This window comes from Balaenoptera musculus, chromosome 20, assembly GCF_009873245.2.
Source record: "Balaenoptera musculus isolate JJ_BM4_2016_0621 chromosome 20, mBalMus1.pri.v3, whole genome shotgun sequence".
NCBI classification, from domain to species: domain Eukaryota; kingdom Metazoa; phylum Chordata; class Mammalia; order Artiodactyla; family Balaenopteridae; genus Balaenoptera; species Balaenoptera musculus.
This window is the reverse complement of record NC_045804.1, coordinates 6,799,256-6,825,423: the sequence shown is the minus strand read 5'-3', so window position 1 is coordinate 6,825,423 and position 26,168 is coordinate 6,799,256. Positions and strand designations below refer to the sequence as shown.

Here is a 26,168-nt window from a genome sequence, read left to right as displayed (position 1 = left end):
GGGACATGAGCTCATCACTGCTCCCTGCAGCTGGGATGCTGGCTGGTGCTTCTCTGCTCATCTTCCTCCTCAGCCCTACATCTCCAAGAGGCTGTAAGAAACGCAGGCAGAAACTGGCTCGCTGACTTCAAGGCGAGCTGTCTGGACAGCCCTGACCGGCGGCTCTGACCTTGAGGGGTCCTGGCACCAGGGCCGCCCGGCCCTGCCCTCTGGACCATACTCCTCTGCTCCCGGCCCTTCCCTCCCCTCATTGCCGGGGAAGCAGAGTTCAACAGCCATCTCCTAGATTGATCGTCCCGTCCCTGGGAGATAGCTGCTCCAAAAACTCATTAGATCTGATAATAAATCAAGATGAAATGAGGATGACAGGTTGTGAGTGACAAACACGGCCAGGAAGTTCGGCGGAGAGCAGGGTTCTCAGTGCACACAGGATGCCCAGGGCTCGGGCGCGGCCACTGGCAGCTCGCGCCACCTGGTCGTGGGCGTGTGGGAGGCGGGGGTGGCCGCTTGGGAGAGGGGGGCAGGGCGTGGGCGGTCCTGCCGTCTGGGTGAGCGGGCCTCCCAGTTCCCCGAGGGCAGGGCGGGCCGGGCTTCTCTCTGAGCCTCACGGGCTGTGCTCAGGGAGCCCACGTGATGGACAGGGTAGCAGTCGGCACCCACCCGCATCCACCCGCATCCCGCACAGAAGTCCTGCTCCGAGGGCTGAGGAGGTGCAGCGAGTTGCCGGGGAGGATGCTGTGGGGGGAGGAGGTGAGGGCCTGACACGTGTCACCCGAGGAGTGGCTGACGGCCTCGGAAGAGGCAGCTGCCGGGTGACGAGGGGGATCAGGAGACTTCTTTTTTAATACCTGCGGTAAGAGCCCATGTAAAAACAACTGCGCTTGTTTTGTGTGGCTCAAGGGGCTCACCAGGACCATTCACACATCCATTCATTCGTTCATTCAGCAAAGATGTAGTGAGGGCCCCCTGTGCTGATACTATTCTGGGCATCTGGGGATGGTGCTCTGAGCCAGCAGTTATGGTCCTGGTCCTCTGGAGCCTAAGGTCCAGGGGGCCCACCGGGTGGAACTTACAGGACACAAATTACTACAAAAGGAAGAACTGGCTAACAGCCACATGAGCTGCAGAGGGGCAGGGGGGTAGATGGGGAGATCCCTGTCTCGGGACGTCCAAGCCCAGGGAAGAAGACCATCTGGGGGTCACAGGGGAACCGGGCGCCAGAGCCGATGTGGAAGAACCTGTCGGCTGTCCCCCTCGCGGTGCAGGAGGGAAGGAGCAGCCTGGTGAGGGCGGCGACAGGGGGTCAGGGCCCCGGGATTTCACCGCTTCCGCCCTCAGCATATTCATCCACCTGGAGCTGCTCCCCGCTCTCCCCACATGCGCTGCCTTGGGAGGGAGGGAGACAGGAGCGGGAGGCAAGTCCTAATCTCGGTACAAATCCTGAGCCCTGAGAGCACAGCTTAGAGGAGACATCTTTCCGCCTCCTTTTCTGAGGAGGTCAGGTTAAAAGTAAAATTTATACCAGGAATGGCCCTCCAGCACAGGCACGTCCGGGGTGACAGTATCAGGATGGTGGCAGGTCAGTGGGGTCATGTTAGTACTAGCTTTCTGTCCTGAGGACGTCAGCAGCCTCAAGTATGGAGGTCAAGGTAATACTTTATATCAAGATGCGTTCTCACGACATTAACGAGTCATCCATGAGTTCCCTTGAGCGGGCAGAGGAGAAACGCCGCTGTCCGCGGAGGCCTCCTGCTCCTCCCTTCTTCGTGAGCAACAGTCAGATGAGGGGCCCCCGCTGGGAGCTGTCTTGCCTCACGGCTGTCTGTCTATCTGACCTCAGAGCCTCTCTCCTCTGCAGAGAGTTGGGCCAGTGAGCCGACACCCTCTGAACTCCTGCCAAAGGGTAAAGGTGGTCCAGACTTATAAGGGGATGAGAGTGAAAAAACAAACGACCCTGAATGTGGACTTCTCAGCCCCTCCTGGTTCCTCCCTTTGCTCTCCCGGACGCCCCTCCACCCTGGGGCCTCGGCTGCATAAAGAGGTGAACTGGCCCAGACCTCACAGGAGTTGGAGTTGACTCGTTCTTGGGGCCAAGTGGAGATGAGCAGGGGTCTGAGGTCTGGGTCCGGGGCTCTGGGAGTCCAACCAGTGGCCCCAGTATGCCTGTCTTGGGGCTGTGGGTCAAGGCGGAGGTCAGAGTGGTCAGAAGCCAGTTCCAGCCTTCGTGCACTGGAACCCACCCTTGGGTGGGTTGCGCTGGCGCTGGAGAGGGGAGGGTTCCTTCCGGGGCTCTGCCTTGGCCTCTGGGCCGTGGTGGGGCTCTCCCAGGCACTTGGAGTGGCAGTGAGGCTGTGCAGAGCTCCGCCTTCCTTACAGGATTCTGGGGTCTGTGTGGGGCTGGCGTGAGCCGGGCCACCTGCCTGAGCATCACCGGAGCTGGGGAGCTCGGGCCAAGACTGTCCCTGCCTGGAGGAGGGCAGGACAGAGCTCTCCCAGGAGCCCCCTGCCCCGCCCCCCCCCCCCCCCCCGCCATTAGGCTGTCACTCTGTAAGTGTGATGATGGGACACGGGATCCCTCATGATGGTTTTACCATTCTGCTCCTTCCCCAAGACTGGCTTTGGAATTATGCATGGGCTACCTCTGGGCACGCTGAATGCTTCTGAGGGCCCTCCTAGCAGGTGGCAGTAAAACCCTCGAGCTCTGAAGGAGAAGCACGTGCCACTGTGCTGTCCGCCACGGCAGCCATGAGCCACGTGAGGCTCCCGAGAGCTTGAATGTGGCCGGCCCAAAACGAGCCATGCCGAAGTCTAAAACACACAGTGGATTTCAAAGACTCAGTGTGAAAAAGGAATGAAAACTAGCTCATTCATCATTTTCTCATATTGGTTCCATGTTGAAAAGGTATTTTTGGTATCTTAGGCTGGATAAGCATATTATTAAAATTAATTAAATGTTCAGATGTGACTACCACAAAATCGAAAATTCCCCAGTTGGCTCGCATTATATTTTGATGGGGCAACATAGGTTTACTGTGACTGTGTGCTCCGTGGCGGTGTGTGAGTGAAGCACCTGACCTGTTGGGAATCAGAAAGATCTCTGCCCCCTGCCCCCAACCTCAGCCCAGGTCTCCTCACTGTAACCCTCGGTCACCTGCCCTGATTTGCACGAGACACTTAAAACCTAGGCCTGAGGTGTGATACTGGACCAGTCTTTAAAAAGCTAAAGGAAAAAGAGGCTATCAGTTCCCCGGGCTGTGCCCACCAGGGCGACCTGCCCTGCAGAGGGAAGGCACTGCTGGGTAGGGCTGGGGAGGTGGCCTGTGGTCCTGGGTCATCAGGTCAGAGGGACATTCTGGTGGAAGTTCGAGCTGGAACAGAGCTTCTCTGGAACGCAGGAGGGCTCTGCCCAGTGGCCCGTGCCCGGCCCTGACCCCTGCTGTGTCCTCTGCAGGCACTGGAAGGAACACAGCTGTCACGGAGGAGGGGGACACATGCCCACTAAGGCCAGATCCCTCATCCTTAATCCCTGAGGGCCCCGGAGCACACATATATGTGAAGCTGTGATTAAGAGCCAAGGGCGAAGCTGACGGACTCTTCCCAGCGGTGCCCCGGGGCCCATGTCAGCAGCCCCGGGCCCTCCCCACAAGCCAGCCCTGCAGCGTGCCTCGCCCGGGTGGGCCTGCCTCCTGGGGAGCCGCCTAACCCCCTGAGCTCTGGACCGGCCCTGATGCTGCCCCGAGACACCTTGCTGTTCTCGGAGCCCTGTAAGTGGCTCTGCTCTGACACGTGCGAGGTGGAGGCCGTCTGTCAAGGCGGCTGTCAGGAGGACGGCGCTCTCTTCTCCAAGAAGGGGATCAACATGCCAGGGCTGATGCGAATGAATGGCCGGGGGTGCCCACCCCAGCTCGGGCACTGGCGCTCCAGGCTGGGAGCTGGGTCCGGGGGAGGATCCGGCACCAGCTTCCTTCTTCACCACCGCCCTGCCCTCAGAGGTGCTGGGGCACGCATGTGTCTCTCCTTAGGCTGGGTCATCAGAGATGGGCCGGGGCCTCCCGAGATTCAGGAGAGCTGGGAGGAACTGACAGGGTAACGTCAGCCTGAGCTGAGAACCACTGAAGACCAAGCAGTTGCTCGGCCCTAAAAGTGGGAGCAGGCGGCTGGGTAACTGTTCCTTAAAGAACAGGACCGACTGTGAACAGAGAGCCACTGGGCAGGCTCACAAGACCCACAGGCCAGGGGTGTGAGTGGCAGCTCACCTCGCGAAGCTCTAACCCCTTGGAAAGTGCAGGAGAGAGGGAGAGAGGTGGCCGCTGCCCTTCTTCTAAACAAGCTTAAGTTCTCAAGTTACGCTGGGTTCAACTCCTGATTCTGCCACCGAACTGTGTGATCCTGGGGCAGTCACTTAACTTCTCAGTGCCTCTGTTCCATCACCTTTAAAAAGGGGGATGCTGGGCTTCCCTGGTGGCGCACTGGTTGAGAGTCTGCCTGCTAATGCAGGGGACACGGGTTCGAGCCCTGGTCTGGGAAGATCCCACATGCCGCGGAGCAACTAGGCCCGTGAGCCACAACTACTGAGCCTGCGCGTCTGGAGCCTGTGCTCCGCAACAAGAGAGGCCGCGATAGTGAAAGGCCCGCGCACCGCGATGAAGAGTGGCCCCCGCTTGCCACAACTAGAGAAAGCCCTCGCACAGAAACGAAGACCCAACACAGCCAAAACTAAATAAATAAACTAAAAATAAAATAAAATAACAAATGTTCAAGTACAATTGGTGTCTAAAAAAAAAAGAGAGAATTCCCCCACCCTTGGTATCAAATCAAGTTCCTTTCTACCTCCCCTTGATACCTAACCAAAAAAAAAAAAAAAAAAAAAAAGAGGGAAGCTCATGGGTGCTGGGAGGATGGAATAAGATGGTACAATGAAGAACAGGGGCAGGGCCTGGCCCACAGCAGTTGCTCAAAAACGTGTCAGTTCCTTTTATTGTCGCAAAAACCTGATTTCCCATCCGGAAAGCCCAGGCAAGCAGGAAAACTTGTCAATACCGAGCTCTCCCCTAATTCTCCTTTTGCTCCAAGGAGGGTACTGGGGTCATCCTCGTGACCCCAGCCAGGTCGAGCCGCAGTCATGACCCTTCCCTGCTGAGCGTCTCTGGCCCAGGGGTCAGCTGATCTTTGGGGCTCTGGGGGTCAGGAGGACCCTGGGCTGCTCATATCTGCTCTGTGAATCAGAGACACCTCCTCTCCCTCCACTGAAGGCCACACAAGGCTAAGCTGTCCCCTCCACCTGTCATCTGGGGGGAGTCGACACGTGCTCTCTGTAGGGGGCTGGGCGAGCCTGGAAAGGAATTCTGTTCGGGTTCTTTGGTGCTCGCGTTGGTCCATCCTTCCTGTGTCATCACCCTCCCACCTGAGCACAGGCTGTGGTCGGGGTGGGGCCTCCTTTCATGCTCCGAGAAGACAGGACACACTCTGTCTCTGGCTGGGAGGGGTTCCCTCTGGGGAGAAGGGGAAGCTCCCCGTGCAGATGCACTCGGCTCTAGAAGCATCTTGGCCCGGCGTCAGATTTCATGTCAGGTCGATGAGACATTCTGTGATTGCTGCCCTTGCAAAAAAGTCACCTGGGTTTCCACTGAAGGGAGGGAATTTAAAGCCAGTCAGACTTCCTTCCCATGCAGGATCAGCCCCCGTGGTTTCTGGAGGATTCTAGGTCTGTAGTTGTCGTCGTCGTCATCATCACCATCACGGAGGCAGAAGAGAAGGATGTTTACATAATCAACTTACGGGACTGAGATTCTACTCCAGAAGGACTCAGGGCAAAGCCTCCCCGCCTCCAAGTGTGTCAGGAGGCGCAGGTCGTTGATAAAGGGCAGGTATTTGAGTCTCTGAAGCAATCAAGTCTTAAGTACGAAATCAAGAGTTCTGGCCTTTTCATCCTTCAACTTTCCGCACTCTCAAGGCATGGCAAGTGGCGCCAGGGACGGCAGGCTCTCAGTTCTTCATTCTTTTTTTTTTTATAAATTTATTTATTTATTTATTTATGGCTGTGTTGGGTCTTTGTTTCTGTGCGAGGGCTTTCTCTAGTTGCGGCAAGTGGGGGCCACTCTTCATCGTGGTGCGCAGGCCTCTCACTATCGCGGCCTCTCTTGTTGCGGAGCACAGGCTCCAGACGCGCAGACTCAGTAATTGTGGCTCATGGGCCTAGTTGCTCCGCGGCATGTGGGATCCTCCCAGACCAGGGCTTGAACCCGTGTGCCCTGCATTGGCAGGCAGATTCTCAACCACTGCGCCACCAGGGAAGCCCCTCAGTTCTTCATTCTTAAGCTGTCAGAGCCAGCTCCATTTGTAATCGCTGGGAAAGCGCAGCCGAGGGGCCCCTGGCTGCTCGTGGACTAATCTCCTTCCCAGAGACTGGAAATATAAAACTTCCACACCGTCACCTTTCCTGAAGGCCGTTCAGTCCTTTCTTAACCCTTTCTTCTTTCCACTGTCCCCCGCTTCTGATTCGTATGTCGAAGCCCTAATCCTCAATGTGACTGTATTTGGGGACAGGGCCTCTAAAGAGGTATTACAGGTTAGATGAAGTCATAAGGGCGGACCCTAATCTGATGGGATACGTGCGCTTTTAAGAAGAGAAAGAGACACCAGAGTACGTGCTCTCTCTCTGCACACACAGAGGAAAAGCCATGTGAGGACATGGTGAGAAGGTGGCCGTCTACAAGCCAGGGAGGGAGGCCTCACCAGAAACCAACCCTGACAGCACCTTGATCTTGGGCTTCTAGCCCCCAGCACTGAAAAAATAAATTTCTGCCATTTAAGCCGCCCAGACTGTGGTATTGTTACAGTAGCCTGAGATAAGACAGCTGTTAAGCAGTGGCTGGATGCAGAGCGAAAACAGGAAGGCGAGGAAGAGGAGAGGCAGTACTGTGACAAGGGCGTAGGGTTGCCCTGGTCTGAACGTAAACCCCGGAGCTCCAGGGTTGCCCTGGGCCACACTAGCTCTGTAGACGGATATGGCTGCCTGACCTGGCTGCCTGCCTGGGGTTTACCCTGGCTTGTGTGCAGCCTGATTCGGAGCAGAGGCGAGCCTGTAACCATCAGCGTCCGTCAGACACCTCGCCCCGCCTGGGCCTCACCCTCCCTTCCCTTGCCAGAGTCCAGGCAGCTGGCCTGCTAACCTCCTGGTGGAACAGGAGTCCCTGCCTGATGGCCGGGTCAGCACACGTGTCAGCCACACGCAGAGCAGAGCTGCTGACAACAGAGGCCGCTCAGAGGGCAGGTGCGGCCGGGAGAGCCACGGCCTCTGCTTGGGGCCAAGCGGAGCTCTCAGGTCAGTCCTGCCGCTAATGAAAGGAGTCATTTGGCGACACGTGGCTGGCCCTTCAGCAAATTTTGATTAAGTGTCCACTCTACCCTAAAAGCCTTAAGACAGAACCCTTCAGTTCCTCTTCTTTCAACTGACTTTTGCATCTGCAGAGAGAACTTTTAGAAAACCAAGAATAAAATTAAGACTGAAATGAAATGTACATAAAAAGGGTTTCCTGGATTCCTCCCACTGGCTGTGTAACAAGGGAAAGCCGGACCCTTAATGGCCCAGGAGAGCCCTGGACAGTGGCCCAGAGAGAGGGTAGGCAGGGCAGCAGCAAAGGCTCAGGACAAAGGCTGGCTGGAAGGTCAGAGGGGGCCCATGTGCTACCTTCATTAGGGAGCGGGGGTCCTTCCTGGTCCCCCGAGAAGCAGCAGTTGAGAGTGAGGGGACAGCAGTGAGTGACCATGAAGGAATTCAAACGCTGAGCTGGCACGCTGAGCCAACAGGATGTGGGGAACAGATGGCTCAAACGTAGAAGACCCCAGGCTGCTGGTGGTGACAGGTCAGAGCAGTGCCACCAGGAGACACCCAGCTGAGATCAGTCACGGATCTGCGGGGGAGGAGGCCACGCGGCCACAGATAATTCTGGGGACAGGTAAAACCAGAGCCCTTATGTTCCCAGGTGATGGTCTCCTCCTGAGGACCTTCTGCCTCTCGGGCTAACACCACCGGGTCCCACCTCTCCCTGCTGGCTCGGTCTGGAAGACAAATCTGGGGCACCAGCCAGGGGGAGGTGGGGCGGGCAGGGCCAAGAAAATTCACGAGGCAGGCTCAAGTTTATCCACCAACAGTCGGGGAGGACGGCGCCTGACCCACTTTGAGGGGAGCACAGAGATGGGAATAACGTGCGTGGTGCTCTGAATACACAATCAGAGGGAAGGCAGCCCTGTGGGTCCCTGACAACCCAGACCGAGGAAGGCTGCCCTGAGCCAGAGCTGCCTTTATTAGAAAGAATCGTTTCTTTTAACAACGCCAGATGGGGAGCCCCGAGCCGAGCCAGCGGTTCGTGTCCCCGAGTGGGAGGCGTCTGCGGGGGCGGGGGCGGGGGGCTGGTAACGGGAGTGAAGCGGTGATGCTGCCGCAGCCCCTTCCAGCCTGAGAGCTCCCTGCGGGCGGCCCAGGGAGAACAGTCCACAGTGGTCCATTTCGCGGTTTAGGGCTCCAGGCTCTGGTGCCACAGCTGCTGGGCCTGTGGACACGAAGGACAGCGCTGTCGTCGGCGTCTCCTAAGTGTCCCTGGTCGGCCTGCGGCTGACGGTGAGAGCCGGAAGTCAGGAGGAAGCCCAGCCTCCCTGTGAGGTGGGCCTGCGTCTCATTTCTCCTGGGCTCAGGCTTCCTTGAAGACGATGGGGGTGGAGGCTGGTGGGGGCAGGGAGGCTCCCCGCCCGGTGTTCCCCAGGTACACACAGCGCTGGGGTGGGGCGGAGGGGAGGCCATACGGAGGCAGCCGGTGATGCCCCAACGTCTCTCCAGGGACCATCCAGCGACACAGCTCTTTCTGGGGGTGGCTTGGGCCACGTCCCTGATCTCCGGGCCAGCCCCACGGGAGGCTCACCCTGAGGCCGCTCCCAGGACGCAGTGGCCGGAGACGCCAAGGGCAGGGACGCGCACGGGGCTGACGTCTGGATGCCAGCCTGCTGCTGAGCTCTGCCAATGGCGCTTTCCACACAGTCCCGATTTATCTTCCGGCCTTCGCCACTGCCCGACAGGGAGCCTGGCCCGTCAGTGCACACTGGCGACGGACGCCGGCCGACCTGCGCACCCGGGCCGGAGCCGAGCGTTCAGGAGCCAGTGGACGGCACGGGGGGCAGGTCAGGGAGTCTGCTGAGGCCTGAACAAGCTCCACCTGCCGGGATGGCAATCGATCGCTCTCGTCCACACAAATTCAGGGGCATTTGCAAACTGGGTCTCCCAGACTCAGCAGCCTGGTCTCTCCAGAACTTATTTGATCAGCAGAAGACACGAATCGATGTTGGCGCGTGTCAGACATGCTCTGACATTTTCCCGACAAGCGGCTATTTGCAAAGGCCATCCAACCTTTAGATCCTGTCCTGGCAGCACCAGGGGCTTCTGGCAGAGGGCATGGTGAACACCCTGGAGGAACCAGCTTAAAGGCTTCTCCGCTTGTCTGGAGCTCTGCGGGCCCCTGCTCGGGGTGGGGTCCCTGCAAGTCTGCCCCAGCCTCATTTCAACAGATGGCAGAACAAATTCCTGATTACGCACAAGAACGTTTCCGGCTCAGCACGTTTATTTATGATTTTCCGGTCCCTTGGTGCTCATTCTTCCCTTTTGTCTTCCTGGAACCCAAGCCAGCTTATTGCCACCCTGAGCTCCCCGCTCGGCTCTTTTGGACAGTCTGGGCCCTAATCTGGGCGGCGGGAAGAGGCAGGGTGCGTGGGAAGGAGGGAGGTCGGGGGGCACGGCCGCACAGCTGCCGTTCAGAAGCAAAATGAAGAGGGAGCTCATTGCAAACTGACAACTTGGCGCACACCTGAGAGGACTAACGGGGCCTTGGTGCTCACTGCCTTCGGAGGAGTTCTAGAAAAATCACCTGGGGTCAGCTGGGGCCAGAGGAGACACCCGCCTGGGACGTCCCGTGCACAGGGCGTGCTCCCTCCCACAGCGGGGCTGCCTGGGGGCTCCCCGGATTCCACAATCTTTGCTCCCTGCCCCCCCTCCTGCTGCTGCCCGCTGCCTGGGGTCAGGACCAGGGAAACTCCTTCCACCAGGTCTACGAAGGAAAACGCCGAGGTGTCTCCACCGCCCCAGGCTGGGAACTGAACCCCGAGTTCAACTACATGTTAGAGAGTTGACTTCACTGGCCGATTTGTCTTCCACTTGAGAGGTCTTTGTGTCAGAGACGGGTCTAATTTTCAAGCCCAGAGGCCTGAGTCCCTCACGGAGACAAACGACTGGTCTGTGCCGTCACCCACTGCAGCTGTCACCCACTGCAGCGCCTCGGGGAGAAGGTTCGCGGAGAGGCTGCTGCCGCCTGATTATCTCAAGGATCAGAGGGAGGAAAGAGGCGAGTAACTCACAGAGACAGCCATGTCACCACCAAAACACGAGCGCGGACGACCTTCACGAGCTGGTCTCCACCGGGTGCCCTCTCTCAAGGCCACGGCCGCCTGGCTCTGTCGCACTGCAAGGGCTGCCACCGAGGGCCCAGGAAGTTGCAGGTGGGAGACCAGAGGAGTCCCCCTGCAGTCCCCTTGCTGCCCTGTGGGAGGGGGGCTCTGGCTGGGAGGAGAGGCAGGATGGGGTCACCGGGGGCCAGGGTGGCCTGTGCCATGGGAAAGAGCAGCTGAGTTTCTAAAGCAACTGAGCTGCAGGTGACACTCCGTGAGCCCGGTTCTGGAGGAGGAGGAAGAGAACTCCAACGGCAGAAGCAGGAGGGGCCGCTCGAGGGGCCTGAGGACCCTGTGGCCAGCTAGCAATGGGAGCTCAGTGCCACCTCTGCAGGTGGGAGCTGGGTCTGACCTGAGCCTGGGGGCACCTGGCGTCCTGTGCCCAGACAATCGCTCTCTATTTACCGTCAGCCTCCTCCTCTCCCTCTTACAACCTTCTCCCTTTTAACAAATGCATCGCTCACCAGACGCGGAGAGGACCTCGTCATGCTAAACAGGCCCCAGGTGCTATGGAAGCCATTAACTGTCATTACCCAGGTGGCTCCCCCCGTGGGCTGACCAGGAATCCATCACGTCAGCTACAGCACAGCGTCCCCTCCACCGCCCGCACCCTGCTTTGTCCCCCCGACGACGGAGCCAGCGCTTAATGAGCCCCTTCCACCGCTGATGCGGCAGGTCAAGGACAGCCAACCCCGAGCTGGGCAGGGGCCAGACCTCCAGGACTTGGGGACCCGACTTCAGGGAGTGGAGGAGTTGGGGCAACAGAGTTGGGCCAGGGAAGCGAGGAGGGAGAACGTTTTTCTCCAAATACAGCTTACCGAGAGAAAACTTTTCCTTCTGGAGGTCACCAGGGCTTTCAAATACTTCCTATAAGCGGACTTACAAGGAGAAGATTGGACGGCCAGTAATTCTGATCCCAGTTTTTGGGCACAACCCCTCCTGGTACCCACGGAGGCTCCCTTCCAGCTTCTTACCCTGGAGCTAGCGTGATCCTTACGTTCTAAGGAAGGAGTTTGCATTTTTTCCCCGGGTGGTCATGTTAGTTTAACCCCGGGCTTTGGAGCCTGTGAATGAAATTTGGGAAGAGCAGCCTATAGGGTCAGAGCAACCAGGTCGGGTCAACAAGGACTCCCGCCCCATCCAGGTGTGACGGGGTCATCCTGCTCCCTCGTCTCAGCCGGACGGTGAAGGGCAGCTCATCGAGCTACAGAGGCCCCAGAGCTCACACACCGGACGGCTCGGTCCTGCCCTCACTTCCTTGCAGGAAGGACCAAGAGTGGGAAGAAGCTACAGGCTGGCGAGTCTGGCTCAAGACGAGGCACTGGCAGACGTCCCCTCAGGGTGCAGCGGGGGCCTTCCCCCTTCGTGAGCTCCTGGGTTGGAGGCTGCCCGCCCCGTCCTCGAGCTGCAGCGCCTGCCTCTGCAGGGGAGGGGGCTGGGCTGGATGACCTGGCACCTTCCAAATGGAGATGCACCAGGACTCCTGGGACGCAGTGGCTCCTTACGCTGGGATCCTGGAATCCTGGAGTGAGGGGAGCCAGGGGTCTGAAGGTGCCAGACTTGCTGGAGACCATCTGGATCGGAAACTGTCCTGAGCTTGTCATGATCCAGCGCCGAGTGCCAGCACGGAATGAGGAGCAACGTGCACCCTGAGTCCTGATCAGGGCGGGTGCAGCAGCGACGGGAGCTGGGCCAGAGGGTCAGGAGGAAGGCCTCCAAACCTCGGGTTCCTTGGGAAGCTCCGTGCTGATGGGCAGTGGGGATCTTGGGGAGCACCTCGCGGGGGTCCTGGAGGCTGGGCAGACCCCCGCCAGGCCCGTCAGCCAGAACAGCAACAGCGTCTTTGTTTTTAGACCAAAACAGGCGGCAACTGATCCCAGAGCGCCCGCCGGTGGGGGGGCAGTGGTGACCGCACACCCTCCGGTCACGGGTCCAGGTGGGTCAGCAGCCTGGCCCTTCCGGGTGGCGGCAGGACAGTGTCGGGGTGACCAAGCTCCTGGCCGCAGACCTGGTATGGGGGAGAAACCCCCAAGCTCCCCTGAGGATGGTGGCGCACCTGCTCAGCAGGGCGTCAGACAGTTGGAAGGTACCGCAGATGGGGTGTCTCTTCCCGCCCTGGTGGCCGGGGACGCAGAGGTGGCCGCCATGGCCCATGGGGTTCTATGGCTGTGCCACACGGCGCGCCCAAGAGAACAAACAGCAGGCTTCTCCCCCGCCCTGAAGGGGGCTGAGCCCGACCCAGGCCCCCAGGAGCCCCGGAGCCCACCTGCGGGTTGCAGGGGGACCCAGCACGGTCGGAATCAGCAGTCCAGGGCTGAGCCCCGCCTCTGCCCGCATTACGGGACCTTGAAGTGACTTCTCTTTTTTGGTACTAGATCTCCCCACCAGTAAAAAGGCACAGAGCACCTGCCGCCTCCTGGCCCACGGGAGTCCACGGAAGCCCTTGCCACGTTGCAGCCCTGGCCGTGAGCTCATGTGGCCGTGGCCCACGTGGCTGAGGACAGGAGGAGGGGAGAAAGGGCAGACCCGAGGTGTTTCTCAGACTCACCGATCCATCTCATCAGCGACGTCAGGATCTGCAGGTACTTGGTCTTCTGGACGTCAAAGAAGGTGAAGGGTCCGAGGAGGAGAGTGAAGACAGCCTGGTGACGGAAACAAGAGTGAGAGGGCGCACAGGCTGGGTGCACACGGCACACCGTGCGTGTGGGGAGGGCACACCGTTCACGCAGCCCCCGGCCTCCCCAGGGCCGGTCCTAACCCAGGTGTGCACCTGGAACGGCAGAGGCTCCCTGGGGTCAGACAGCATCACCTGGCGAGTTCCCAGGGCCAGGGGTGCAATAGAAACTTAGAGCTGTGCTTCTCTGCTGTTCCTCACACTTACTGCCCTGAGGCTACTTTCTAGGCAAATCCGAGGTGACATCCTAGGGACATGGCCCCGCTTGCTTCTCTTCAGCAAGCACTGACTGAAGGGTCGAGGGCCCGGCACTGAGCTGGTGCAAGCACGAGTTAGGAAGGTGAGGCTCCGAAACAAACACCAGGCGCACCCTGGACCCGCTCGATTTACTGGGAAGAAAGGACCAGGGGTGGGGTGGGGGACGCAGGGGCCCTGATGACATGGCACAGTGGGAAGGACACCATCCTGAAGCGTTCAGAGGAAAGGATCAATCAGGATGTCGTTCATCAGCAACGTCCTGGACTTCAAGAGAAGGGAAAGCCTGGAGAACCAGAGCCAGTGGCTCCCAGGGCAAACCCGTCAGAGAAACATCCTGGACCAGGAAGAGCAGGGGCTGGACCAGGAAGAGCAGGGCTGGACCAGGAAGAGCAGGGGCTGGACCAGGAAGAGCAGGGCTGGACCAGGAAGCTGGGAGTGGACGGGGTAGGGGTGGGAGCCGCTGGCACCGGGCCCCTCACTACGCTTCCTCTCTGGAGAACAGGGGAAAGCGAGCGTTTACTTAGGAGGAAAAAAGAGAATCCAAACCCGGCCTTAGGGAACTGGTCTGTGGGAAATCTGAACCCGCTCTGCAAAGGAAAACCGGGGTAAATGTGGCACTGTAGAGACTGGGGCTGGGAACCGAGGGAAGGTGAGGACCTCCATGCCAAATTGGCGGCTCCGAGAGCAGAAGAATTAGAAGCTGCTGGTTGGAGTTACGATGATGGTACCATTTCCGATGTGCCACTTGGAAGCAGCGGAGGCATCAGACCTTATTAACATTTACGCTGTGCCATTTTATCACGGTACTGCTAATGACACTCGCCAGAGATGCGGCTGACTGCGTGAGGCCCGAAAGTGGGGAGTTGGGTCTGGCCCTGTGATGCGGGTGAACACCTCCCGGCTGCTCGGCCTGGCTCCCCCGAGGGGGGCTGAGCCTGTCTCTCCCCTCCCTGCCTGCAAGGAAAGCAGGATGTGGGAGAGGCTGTGACCTCTCATCCAAGTCCATTATCACGGTGAGAATGAATGACAGGAGAGACTAAAGCGCTGCTTAAGGAAAGGTTCTAATTAGCTGGGGCGGGCAAGGTCTCCTGGCAGGCGCCCGGGGCTGGGAGACTTCGGGAAAGAGCTTTCTCCTGGGGGCTGACAACCAGCCCTGCTTCTGCTCTGGAAGGAGCTGCATCTCCATGGGGCGGGGTGACGGGGGAGGCAGAGGAAAGGGGCTCTCCGGGCAGCCCTCGCCAGGGCCCCTCTGGCCCGAGGACACAGCGAGGTACGGCATCAGCAGCCCTTGGCCGGGCAAGGCTCTATGCAGCACCAGCAGCGGGCCATTTAGGAAAATGACCACTTCAGGGAAACTTCCCACTGATGAACTTCTCTTTTGAAGGATGCGAGAGGGACACGTCATGTGGAAGAACACGTACAAAGCCGCTTGTCACAAACATTCCCAAACGGCCCTGGCCTGCTAGAAACTGGACTCTGGGGCACCCGGGCCAGAGGTTGGGGTGTTTCACCTCTGACCTGCGACGCCCCCTGCTGAAAACACGGTGCTCCAGCTGCGGGTGCTGCACATTTTCTTGGCGAGTGGCTTATGCGGGAGGTCAGATCTGACCTTGGAAGCCTCAAGACTGGGTTTTAGAAGGTTCCATTGCTTAAAACCAGGGAGATCACAGAACCAGCCCCAGAGGCAGGCGGGGAATTCTGCGGCTGCTGGCTGCGTGGGGCCTCCTCGCCAAGAGGGAATCCATCTTCAGCCTCCTCCTCGGCAGACGTTTATCAACATCCTGTTATGCACGGGGCCCCATTTTATATGACCCTGTAGGATGGGACCCCGCTGAGAGCACCCCTCGTTTAAAGGGACTGAGCACACAGACACACTGCCCAGGGTAGAGTCGGAAGCGTATGCGAGGTGCCCACCGAGTGCCGGGGAGCGTGAGTCGAGCTGAGAACGAGGGTCCGCTGCCGCTGGGCTCTTTCAGGTCCAGCTCCGGGACAGCAGCTCTGTCCCCAGGGTGGGGACTGGCGGTGAAGGGCTCTTTCGGAGGATTCGGACGACAGGCTGTGACATCTGGGGCTGGACGGCGGCTGGGATGTGCTTTCTTTTTTTCCGCTCAGGAGCCCAGACTGAGCGCAGGGCTCGGGAAGGCGCAGGGCCAACAGCCAAACAGCAGCCCTCGCGCGGGGCAGAGCTCACGCAGCGCGGGGAGCCCAGACCGAGACGCGGCACAAGCTGGGGCTAGTTGAGGAACGGGTGTCCTCTGCAAATTAGTTCCTGCCAGACTCGGCATCCGGGGTGGCGAAGGACAGAGGATTCGGCGCGGTGGCACGTCTGGCCTCACCGCGGTGTGGATGCGAGGTCTGGGGGACGGAACGGCCCTGGTGGCCCGATGGTCCAGCGGGGCCACTGCTCATCTCTGAATGCCGACCAGCCAAGTTTGGCACCTTCTGTTTTCCCTTTTCTTTTACAAAAAGAAGAAATTAAAAGCCGAGAGACAGCCTGTTCTCTGGGGTCTTCTCGTCCAGCCTGTATGACATTATAAATCACCTGCCTCCCGAGCAATTTCCCAACGCCCACATGCCATTGATCAGTTCAAGCTCAGTCTCTGTTCAAGGGCTCTGCGAGCCCGACTCATGACAGGAGGTAGGGACACCAACTGCTGTAGCCGAGTGTGCTTCTTTTTATTCTATAAATTTATTTATTTTATTTTATTTATTTATTTTTGGCTGTGTTGGTTCTTCGTTGCTGTGCGCGGGTTTCTCTAGTTGCAGCGAGTGGGGGCTACTCTTCGTTGCGGTGCGCGGGCTTCTTATTGTGGTGGCTTCTCTTGTTGTGGAGCATGGGCTCTAGGCGCGTGGGCTTCAGTAGTTGTGGCACGTGGGCTCAGTAGTTGTGGCTCGTGAGCTCTAGAGCGCAGGCTCAGTAGTTGTGGCGCACGGGCTTAGCTGCTCCGCGGCATGTGGGATCTTCCCGGACCAGGGCTCAAACCTGTGTCCCCTGCATTGGTGGGCGGATTCTTATCCACTGCACCACCAGGGAAGTCCCGAATGTGTTTCTTTAAAAAAAAAAAAAGAACAATTTTTTGGTTTCTAATGAAACCTTCAAACTGGTCACTGGGAGCAAACTCTGAGACAGACCCGGGAGGGTGCAAACGGGGCCGCTCATGTGCCTCTCTCTTCTGGCTGCTGAGTTTAGATGTGCCCTGTGGCAACCCTGCTGGTCCTGACGGACAGGACGCAGCTCACGTCCTCAGGCACGGCCGGCGACGCTTGGCCACGGCTCTTACAGTGTCCCGGTGGCACTGTGAACTTGACACGGAGTCTAGAACTCAATGCTGCCTCTCCGCCCACATCCCCGGGCGGGTTAAGGGCACCACCCACCTCCAGCTGCTCCCACTTCAAACTTCCAACTACCCCTGACTCCTTCCTCACTCTCTGTGCTGATGTCCCATGACTGCTGTAACTTGGTGGCTTAAAACCACAGGAACGTGTTTTTTGTAGTCCTGGTGGGGACACAGGGAACACGGAGCAAGGGCTCCTAACCCAGCCTGGGAGGGGCCGGGGAGACGGGGGACACAGGGGTAACAATACATAAAGAGGAATCAGGTGGGCAGAGGGCTGGGGGCAGTTCAGGACTGGGGAGCTGTCGGGTCCCTTTGCCCCCGTCCTCTCCCTCCTGGGCCCGAGCCAGCTGGTGCCAGGGCCGCCTCCCCACAGTCAGCCCCAACCACACCCGCTCGTGTTCAACTCGCGAGCGCTCATCGTTTAAGAGGACAAAGTCCAGTGGCCCCATGATCTGGTGCCAGCTGCCTTTCTCAACCTCGTCTCTGGAGACACCACCCCGAGAGCCTACGGCCCAGCAGCCTTGGGCGGCGTGAGTCTCCGATGTGCCCGGCCCCCTCCGGCTGCTGGGCCTTTGCTCGGCAAGCTCGTCACGCCATTTCTGCGGGTCAGAGTCCCGCTCAAAAGTCTGCTCCTTCACCCTTGTCTCCCGAGTCCCCTCACTGGAGTGGGCAGGGTTTTCCTGCACATCTGTGTCCCCCATGGGACTGAGCAGCCCGGGCACATGCCTGGAGGGCGGGGTGGGCAGGGAGGAGCCCATTTCTCCAGCCTCTGCCAGAAATGAGACCCGGCGACAGGGGAATAAAGACAGTCCTAACCTAACTCCCAGCTCCCGGTCCACCAGAGGCAGGAGTCAGTGTCTGAGAGACGCGAGGAAGGCCAGGGGGGTGCTGCGCTCCGAGATGCCCGGGACAGGAGGTTCCCCGGACAGGACGGCGGCTTTGCTGAGACCCCGCAGTACAGACGCTCAGGCCCGCACGAGCCGGCTGGCCTCGGGGAACCCAAGGCTCGTCTCTAACTGGAGCCACCGCCTTCCTCTTGGGAAACAGCCGCAGCTACGGGACGGGAGAGAGGAACACACGCTGTGCTGCTTCAGAGAGCATCTTTCAATCAGGGTCCCTTGCTCAGAAGTGCGGAGGCTAAGCTGCGCCCACTGCCCTCGGAGAGGAGAGACCCCCAACGCAGCTCAACCTTGCTTCACACACAAAATGAGCCCGGGATTGGCCATGTGCTATGTCCTTTGCTCAATGGTGCAAAATGAGAAAGCGGGAGCGAGTCAGAATCAGGGCAAAGTAGTAAATAAAGCAGCTTGCTGCCTGTCTCCCCACCCCCAAATTTCTCTGCAAGTTTAGCTGGCCAGAGAACGAAAATGTTAATTTGGTGGGAATCCCAAATTAGACGCCAGGGGACCTGGGTGCCAAGTCTCTGGGCTCCGCCTTCTGCCTGTGGATCTGTCACGTCAGCCTCAGCCCTGTCCCCCCAGCTGCCGCTCCTGTTAACCACCCATCACATCAAAGGGGTCCCGTGATGAGGTTGCTGCCCAGGGCCGCAGACCCCCCGAGCTTCACAAAGTGCTCACACACGCATGGTTTCACGTCACGCTCACTGCCATCTGTGAGGTCACCAGGCAGCTGACGATGTCTCATTTTACTGACAAGGGGGCCGAGGGACTGGAGAGGTTGGGTGACAGGGTAAGAAAGCGGCAGAGGGGACTGGGCGTCTCCTGGCCGTCTCCCCCGCCCGCTGAGATCCACACACTGCGTCCTGTGTGAGGCTGCTTTCCCCTCTGACACCTCCTCTCTCCACATCAAGCTACTTCTCACCCTCATGCCTTTACCCTCGTGATTCCTCCTGCTGGCAAAGAATTCCTCTCTACCTTCCTTATTCCTATCGGCTTTCAAGCCCTGCTCAAGTGCCAGTCTCCCCTGCAAGTTTCTCCAAATGTTTTATTCCTCCCTGGGGGCTCCTGACTGAATCGCCAAACGCACGGTCGGTACCACATCACCTAACTCTCGTAGGTTCTGTGTCGCTCCTTGTTCGTGGGTCGGCTGTGCCATCAGCAGAGGGTGAGCACCATGATGGCAAGCTCTGCATCCCTCGGCACGTGTGAGATGCTCAGTAAGTAAACATTTACAGCATACACTGAATTTGGTGGAGGAAGTGCCTGATAGAGGAAGGTTTAATCCTGCAGGGTGGGAAGAGGCCACCCGAGTCTTGCTGACTCGCCTTGTACCCTCTATCACGGGCAGCATCTGAGCTGGCAGAGCAAGTGGCATGTAGGTATGCAGAAGTCACCCGCTCTGCCGGAAAGCAGTTCACTTTGTCAGGGAAAAAACTCCCTTCCCAAAACAGTTGTGAAATCAACATGCTTTGATTTAGGAAGAGTGCATGGAAATGGCATTGCTCCGAGCACGCAGCTGGTTCCAGGGGAGGGTGATACGCAGCCCCGATGAAGAGGAAAAGGCCCGTCTGAGATGAGCTCGGGTACTCGGCTGCCCGCCGTCAGTAGCACCTCCCAGGACCCCCACTAAGGAAGGGGCGATGTCTTAGAAGAAACCTAAAGTCAAGAACCTATAAGCCTTCAGAGGAGCAGCTCTTCCCACTCCTACTTCTGGGAGATAGTGGATTCATGGTTCCTAAATAGCCATACACCGGCCACCCACCAGTTCTTATAAAACAAAACGAAAGCCCCCAATCCTGTTTGCTGTCATCTTTCCTCCTGCTGGGAAGACACGGAGGGGGCCATAGCTTGCTTTTATTTAGTTATGGCGGTTGCTGCACGCAGGCTTTCTCTAGTTGCGGCGAGCGGGAGCTACTCTTCATTGCGGTACGCGGGCTTCTCATTGTGGTGGCTTCTCTTGCTGCGGAGCACAGGCTCTAGACGTGCGGGCTTCAGTAGTTGTGGCATGCAGGCTTCAGTAGTTGTGGCTCACCGGCTCTAGAGCGCAGGCTCAGTAGTCGTGGTGCACGGGCTCTGCGGCATGTGGGATCTTCCCGGACCAGGGCTAGAACCCGTGTCCCTTGCACTGGCAGGCGGATTCTTAACCACTGTGCCATCAGGGAAGCCCGGGACCAAAGTTTTTAATTAGAACTTAAACTTGGATGAAATTCAACAACACCCATAAGTCCATCTCACTCCCCTTGAAAAAGGGGTGGGGGGAGGAGAGAGAGGGCACGCTCTTCTTTGAGGAAAGGGAAGCAGGAGAGAATGATGTGCTAAAGTGATGGCCACCGTACAGGACAAGCGCCCTAAGAGCCTCTGGGCAACCCCATGGGACAAAGGGCGATACACCAATCACCGCCCCTAACAAGTGACAGTGAGAAAACATCTTAGAGGATGTTTCCCTCCCAGGCCTGCCACCGACGTTGGCGTGAGCGAAGGGATAGGATCCGGGGGGCAAAGGCCAGATGGTCAGGGAAGCCAGCAGTGGTCCTCAAAGCACCACGGCAACGCTTCTGTGGTGTCCCATGGTTCCCGGGCCGAGAGGGGGCTTGGGACTGAAGGAGGTAACACCCTGCCCGGCTGGGTAACTGGCTGGACGGCCAGTCCTTGGAGTGCCTGCTTACCTACTTATTTCCCTCTAAAAATAAGCATCTTTTTGGTTTGTCTGTGGCTCCCATGGTGTAGTGAGATGGAGCTTCCCAGAGACAAGAATTCAGCCATCAGCAGCTTTCTCTCACTTCAGCTGTCGGTTCCTGACTTTCAACATAACAGAGCGGCAGATCCACTTGGAGCATTCTTGTACTAGGGCTCTGGGAGGACTCCGACTTCTCTCGTGAACCTAGCGGGGGTGACGAAGCAAAAAGTCTTGGAAGGGCGAATGGCGCTATGCTGCCTGATCTACCTAAACACACAGGGACCCGTGGGGCTGAGTACCCAGTACGCGGGGCCGCAGGGAGCCAGTTCACTCAGAGGTGGCCACACACCGAGGGCACGGCTGAGCTCTGTGCACGGGTCCTGGAGGTTACTTCAAATGACAAAGGAAACGGACGCCCTGCTGACAGGGCTGTCCTTGTTGGGCGCTAAGGGTTAAGAGTTAATTGGGGTTAATGGAAACTCAGCACGAACCCGTCCCTAAATGGCAGCTGAACTTTCAACACGTCCTTGAAGTGCACTGAAGAAATGTTCAAGGATTCTATTTTTATTTCTAAGTGGCTGTGAACGTTTCGGTTTGGGAGTTTGTATTTTCCCAACTTGAATGACAATGTCTGGTGATCCAGCCATGAGAAGGAGGTGCGTTCTGAGGCAGTGAGGGACAGCGGAGGGACCAGAGGCTTCCGGGTCACACGCTCAGGGCGGGGGTCTGAATCCTAATGTTGTCCCAGCTAACAGCGAGACCCTGGAGCGCTCGTGAACTTCCCAGAGCACGTTACGTGTGCAGAGAAGGTACTCAATAAACATCAGCCCTGGCCGTGGGACCCCAACAAGGATGAGCACACCCTCACGTTATCACAGCCCACCTGCCCTCCCAACATCCCGGGAGGGGGAATTCGGAACAACTGAAGCCAAGTGACGACCTCCGGCCACAGAATGTTAGGTCAATCCTATTCCTATTGGACTTACAGCACCTCCACCCCAAGCGCTCCTCAGGGGGAGTTCAAGTTCTCCCCACCAAGCATGAAGGATCAGTCGTCATGCAGATGCAATGCATCATGTGAGGGAGCGAGAACAGGGGGTGGGGCTGAAGCGGAGTCAGCAGCTTGTGCACTGGACCCAGTGAGCCATCCATCAGCACAGCCTCTCTGCCAAAACCCTGAGACGAGAGGCATCGTGCCACTGAGAGGAGGTCACCTGAATCTTGCAGGAGGACCGGCACACTCACAGGAAGCTCTGAGAATGAGGTTTCAGAAATGACAACCTTCCCCGACAGGCAGGGAGGGGCTGACCCCGAGACCGTGAGGAGCCCTGCTGTGGGAGGGGGCTCCTGCCAGGACAGACTGCTGGGCTCCAGACGACCAAGCCAGCCACGATGGGGGCGCTGCCAACCTCTTACTCACCGATCCCTCCAATATGCTTACCTGGTGGAGAAGGAGTGATGGAGGCGGATGGAGGCTGGACGCCTCTCCAGCCCCCACAGCCACCTTGCAGCCGTGGCCCGTCTGACCGGCACCCTCCCCGGATGCGCCGCTTAGGGCGAGTCACCCCGTCTTAGTGTCCCTGGGTCCCTCCCCAGCTTCCCCAAACCTCACCTAGAAGGTACTTTGGAGATGCTTGCTGAATGGGTTGAAAGACTGAAAGATTCAGGTGATGCCTGAAGATGAAAGTGGAGGGCTAGGACTTCTCTGGTGGCGCAGTGGTTGGGAATCTGCCTGCTGGTGCGGGGGACATGGGTTCGATCCCTGGTCCGGGAAGATCCCACGTGCCGCAGAGCAACTAGGTCCGTGAGCCACAACTACTGAGCCTGTGCTCTAGAGCCCGTGTGCCACAACTACTGAAGCCCACGCGCCTAGAGCCTGTGCTCCTCAACAAGAGAAGCCACCGCAATGAGAAGCCCGTGCACCGCAACGAAGAGTAGCCCCCGTGCGCAGCAACAAAGATTCAATGCAGCCAAAAATAAATACATTTAAAATAAATTTTAAAAAAAGAAAGAAAGAAAGAAAGTGGAGGGTTGACGCCCAGATATTCTAAAGCAGCGTGTGATTCTGGAACATAGACGTCAACTCTATAAACCCGGCTGTTATCTCATGACACCCTTCAGCAGAAAACAAAGTCCACTCCTGTCAAACAATTCAGCCCCATTCGGACTGAGTGAGCGCCGAGACTCATAACATCTGTAGCGCTCATCAAAAGGTGAGCGCGTGCCTGCTGGCAGACACTAAGCCCAGGAGAGCAAGGCGCGGAGCCCCAGGCCGAGGCAATAAAGAGCCAGAAGTGAGATTCCCCAGAGAGTTCTTAAGTAGCCACTGAGCTACAGAACAGAGGCAAGAAACCGAACCCACACGGCAGGAACTCGCCCACCTGTCAGACCCGGGGATCGGGGGGCTGGCTGGGAGAAAAGACCTCTCCCCACGCACGATTCACCGAGAAGAGGATGAAACGCTGGGGCACCTTCCCGGCAGCAACACAGACTGGACAGGGTTGGGGTGCCTGAACAACCTCCGCTAAGGTACTGGTGAACATGGTCTTTGTCTCTGATACTGGGGAGCCTGGGAGAGTGATTTCGGGTAGGGACCACAGAATCCCGTGCACACGGGCAGCTCTGGCTGTCCAAGCCCGGAGCGCTGCCTCCTGCAGGGTGTGAGTTCAGTCGCTTTGTGGCTGGGGAGGGGGCGGCCTGGAAGACAACGGCGGAGAGCCCCCCGGACTGAGCCAACGCGGCAACTGCACAGGATGAGAGCTCCAGCTCTGAGAGGGGAGGGCTGGACACAGGACGGTCCAGGCCCCCGGCGCATCGCCCCCCAGCTCTCAAGGAGCCTGGGTGACGCGACCTCAGCCCTGTCAGCCCGGAGACAACCGTGCACGCAGAGGGCAGGTCTCGGGCTCGCTCTGTGGCTCCCCAGACACGCTGACTAAAAGGCTGCCTGGACTGTTTGACAGTTGAAAACATCCCCAGATCCCTCCCTCAAAGCTGCCTGCTTCCCTTTCTTTCAAGGCAGCTGGAAACAGAACAGACCTAGGAAAGAACCCAAATAACTATAACTTCCTTTTCCGAGCCCCCTTCTCACTCAGATGAGATAGAAAATCCCTACTTAGGGACCTGAGGTTTGTATTCAGCTTTATGGTTTTTGCTCTGGGAGGCCAAAAAAAAAAAAAAAAAGAGCATGTCTCCTCCCTAACCCACAGATGGTGAAAAAGATAGGTTGGGAAATTCATCCCGAACTTCTATTATCAAGCACCGCGATGTCCTACCAAGGAGCCTGGCTGCTTCGTGCAGTTTTAGAGATGGTGGGAGGAGCGACCTGGGAGGGGGTCAAATGTCACAGCCTACGGGAGGCTCCTCCAGTGCAGGGTGGCCTGGCATGTGCTGTGCCCACTGCTGGAGGGAGCCCGGGTCTTTCCAGAACATACGCTGTGGCTCCCAGCCAGTGGTCTCCACCATCACATCACAATCCCCTCCCGGCCTTTGGAGTCAGGCGGCGTCCCATGCACCTGGTCCAGGTGTCATGCCCACATCATCTCCAAGCCCCCAGTTCTGAGGGGGTGCTGCTGGCAGTGAGGGAGGGCTCTGCCCCCGACCAGGCCACTCTTACGCCCAGAGCCTTCTCCTACTTCTTGACACTCCCCAGGAGACTAAGCCACCTCTCAGAGAAGGAAGGCTCTGCGCGGGGGTGGGGAAGAAGGAGGCTCAGAGAACCAATGGGCAAGTGAACCAGCATTACCGGGCACCTACTGAGTGCCCAGACACGACGGCATCTTCCATCTAAGATCGCTTTTTAATCCTGACACCCTACCAATTGGTTCTTGTCTCCATCTTAAAAAAACTGAGGTTGAGGGGGATTAATGAACTTGTCTAAGAGCTCATAATAACCAAGACACAGCTGACATGAGAGCTCAGGTTGTCTGTATCCAAGGCCCAGTCCTCCTTTGGAGCACTTGACTGCCTCCCTTGATTACGTCCTAGAGAGAGTCTCTCCACCGCCCCCTCCATGTCCCTTCCAGGCTGGCTCCCAGGGCCGGGCCAGGAGGGCTGGTCTGGTCTGATGGCATTAGCCTGGCACGGCTGCTGCCGCCCTTGCCCTCTTATTGGAGGACAAGCCTGGGTGCCTGTGTTGTCTCTTTCTCAGCTGAAAAGCCAGATGGTAACCAGTGGTGGGCAGAGTTCCAAGGATTTGATGCCAGAGCTGCAACCCTTGTGATGTGGGAAGAAAAGATAAATATTGTGGAAACCCACACAGTCACTCACTCGATGATAAGCCATCAGAGTTTAAAAAGGACGGCCTGGCTCCTCACAAGCGTGAAAGAGACCGGGGCGGGGGCGGTCCACCTCCCACCCACATCCAGGTGAAAGACCAAGGGGCTTGATCTTGAACTAGGTGGGCTTTAAGGACATTATGACAAGGAGCTGGGGAGGCACAGGGGGTGTGTGAGGATGTGGGAAGTGGGGTGAAACAGGTGGAAGGCTGGGGGCCCTGCCTGGGGAAAAAGACTGGACTTTGGAGCTGGCACCTGTTCTAATACTTCACTTCTCACACTCCAGGTGCCAAGAGGTGGCAGAGAAAGAGATGGGTGGCGAGCCATCCTCGACCTCCTGGCACCTGGACGGCTTCGGACTGCTCCCCACTATCTGCAGCCGCCAAAGATAGGGGGCCCCTAAGCCCTCGCTGAGGGGCAGCTTCTGTCCCAGCACCAAGGAGCAGAGGACGGCCACGCCTCTGGGGAAGGAGGGGTCGGCTGGACGGGGAGGTTTTCTGGCGGGAGCAGTGGCCGCCAGCTGTGGTGAGCCCTGGGCGTCAGCAGGCCCAAGGGCTGATGGAGGGTCTCGCACCCGTGCCTGGCCACAGACCCAGTGGCGGCGGCCCGCCTGAAGGGTCTCGTCCACTCAGATGCTCATGGAGCAACCCCCCTGCGTGCAGCCCCATGCTGGCTCTGGACTGAAAGGTGGATAAGGCATGGCCCTAACCTCGAGGAGCTCATGGTGAGGCCAAGGAACTGAACACGGATAAGAGTCCGATTACTGCCACGTGCGGGTGAGGGGCGGGGGTCTCTGAGCTCAGTCTGGAATGAGTGAGTGCTTGTCGGGCTCTGAAGCGAGGGAAAGGCACGTGAAGGGCACAGAGCCGTGAAAGTACCCAGAGTCTGTGGGGGACAGTGGCCAAAGAGGGTGGGCAGTGGTGAGAAAGTTCCAGGAGATTAGAGCAGACCACGTCCCGTGAAGGAGTTTAGAGCTGCCTTACAGAGAGGAGTTTCTAAAGGATTTTAAGTACGGAGATGGCAGTCAGATTTACCTAAACCCAGGCTGAAAGAATGAAATACCAGAAACAGAAAAGCCTCATGACCTTGGGGCAATCCTCACGCTGGGAGGAGGCAGCTCTCCGCGGACAAGCTGCCCAGGCGCCCGGGCTCCACGGCCCTCCTCGGAATCCCCCGGCTGGGAGTCTTCCTCTCTGTTCTCATGGGAGGAGATCTGAAAGGGACTTGGCACGTTAGAACTGTAAGTGCTGGGGGCCGGAGGAGAGGAGGCACGGCTGGGACTCCCCGTCCAGCTGGGTGCAGTGACAGATGCATGAAAATGTTGACCTAGGCCCCGGCGGGGAGGCCGAGCAAGGAGGTGCACAAGCCCAGGGCAGGCTCCGAAGCAACTGTCTACAGCAAGAAGAAAACAGGTCTCACGGGGGAGGCAGGGCTCTTCTAATGGGCAGCAGAGTTTGAAAGCTCCAGAAGATTGCGGTAACCTCTCTCCTCGGGCTCAGTGAACAGATGCACAGATGAGAACTTCTTGGGCACCGCAGGCTAGGTTTACCCCTTCCC

The 26,168-nt window shown here is 58.3% G+C and overlaps 1 protein-coding gene across 2 annotated transcripts in view; it reads right to left on the bottom strand.

The window, feature by feature from the left end:
* Positions 1–26,168, bottom strand: part of TMEM104 (transmembrane protein 104) — a 58,250-nt gene that overhangs the window by 2,968 nt on the left and 29,114 nt on the right. For both annotated transcript variants that reach the window (XM_036836941.1, XM_036836943.1), the window contains exon 9: positions 13,040–13,133. In XM_036836941.1, the coding sequence (XP_036692836.1) occupies positions 13,040–13,133 (94 nt within the window). The remainder of the gene's footprint in view (positions 1–13,039; positions 13,134–26,168) is intronic.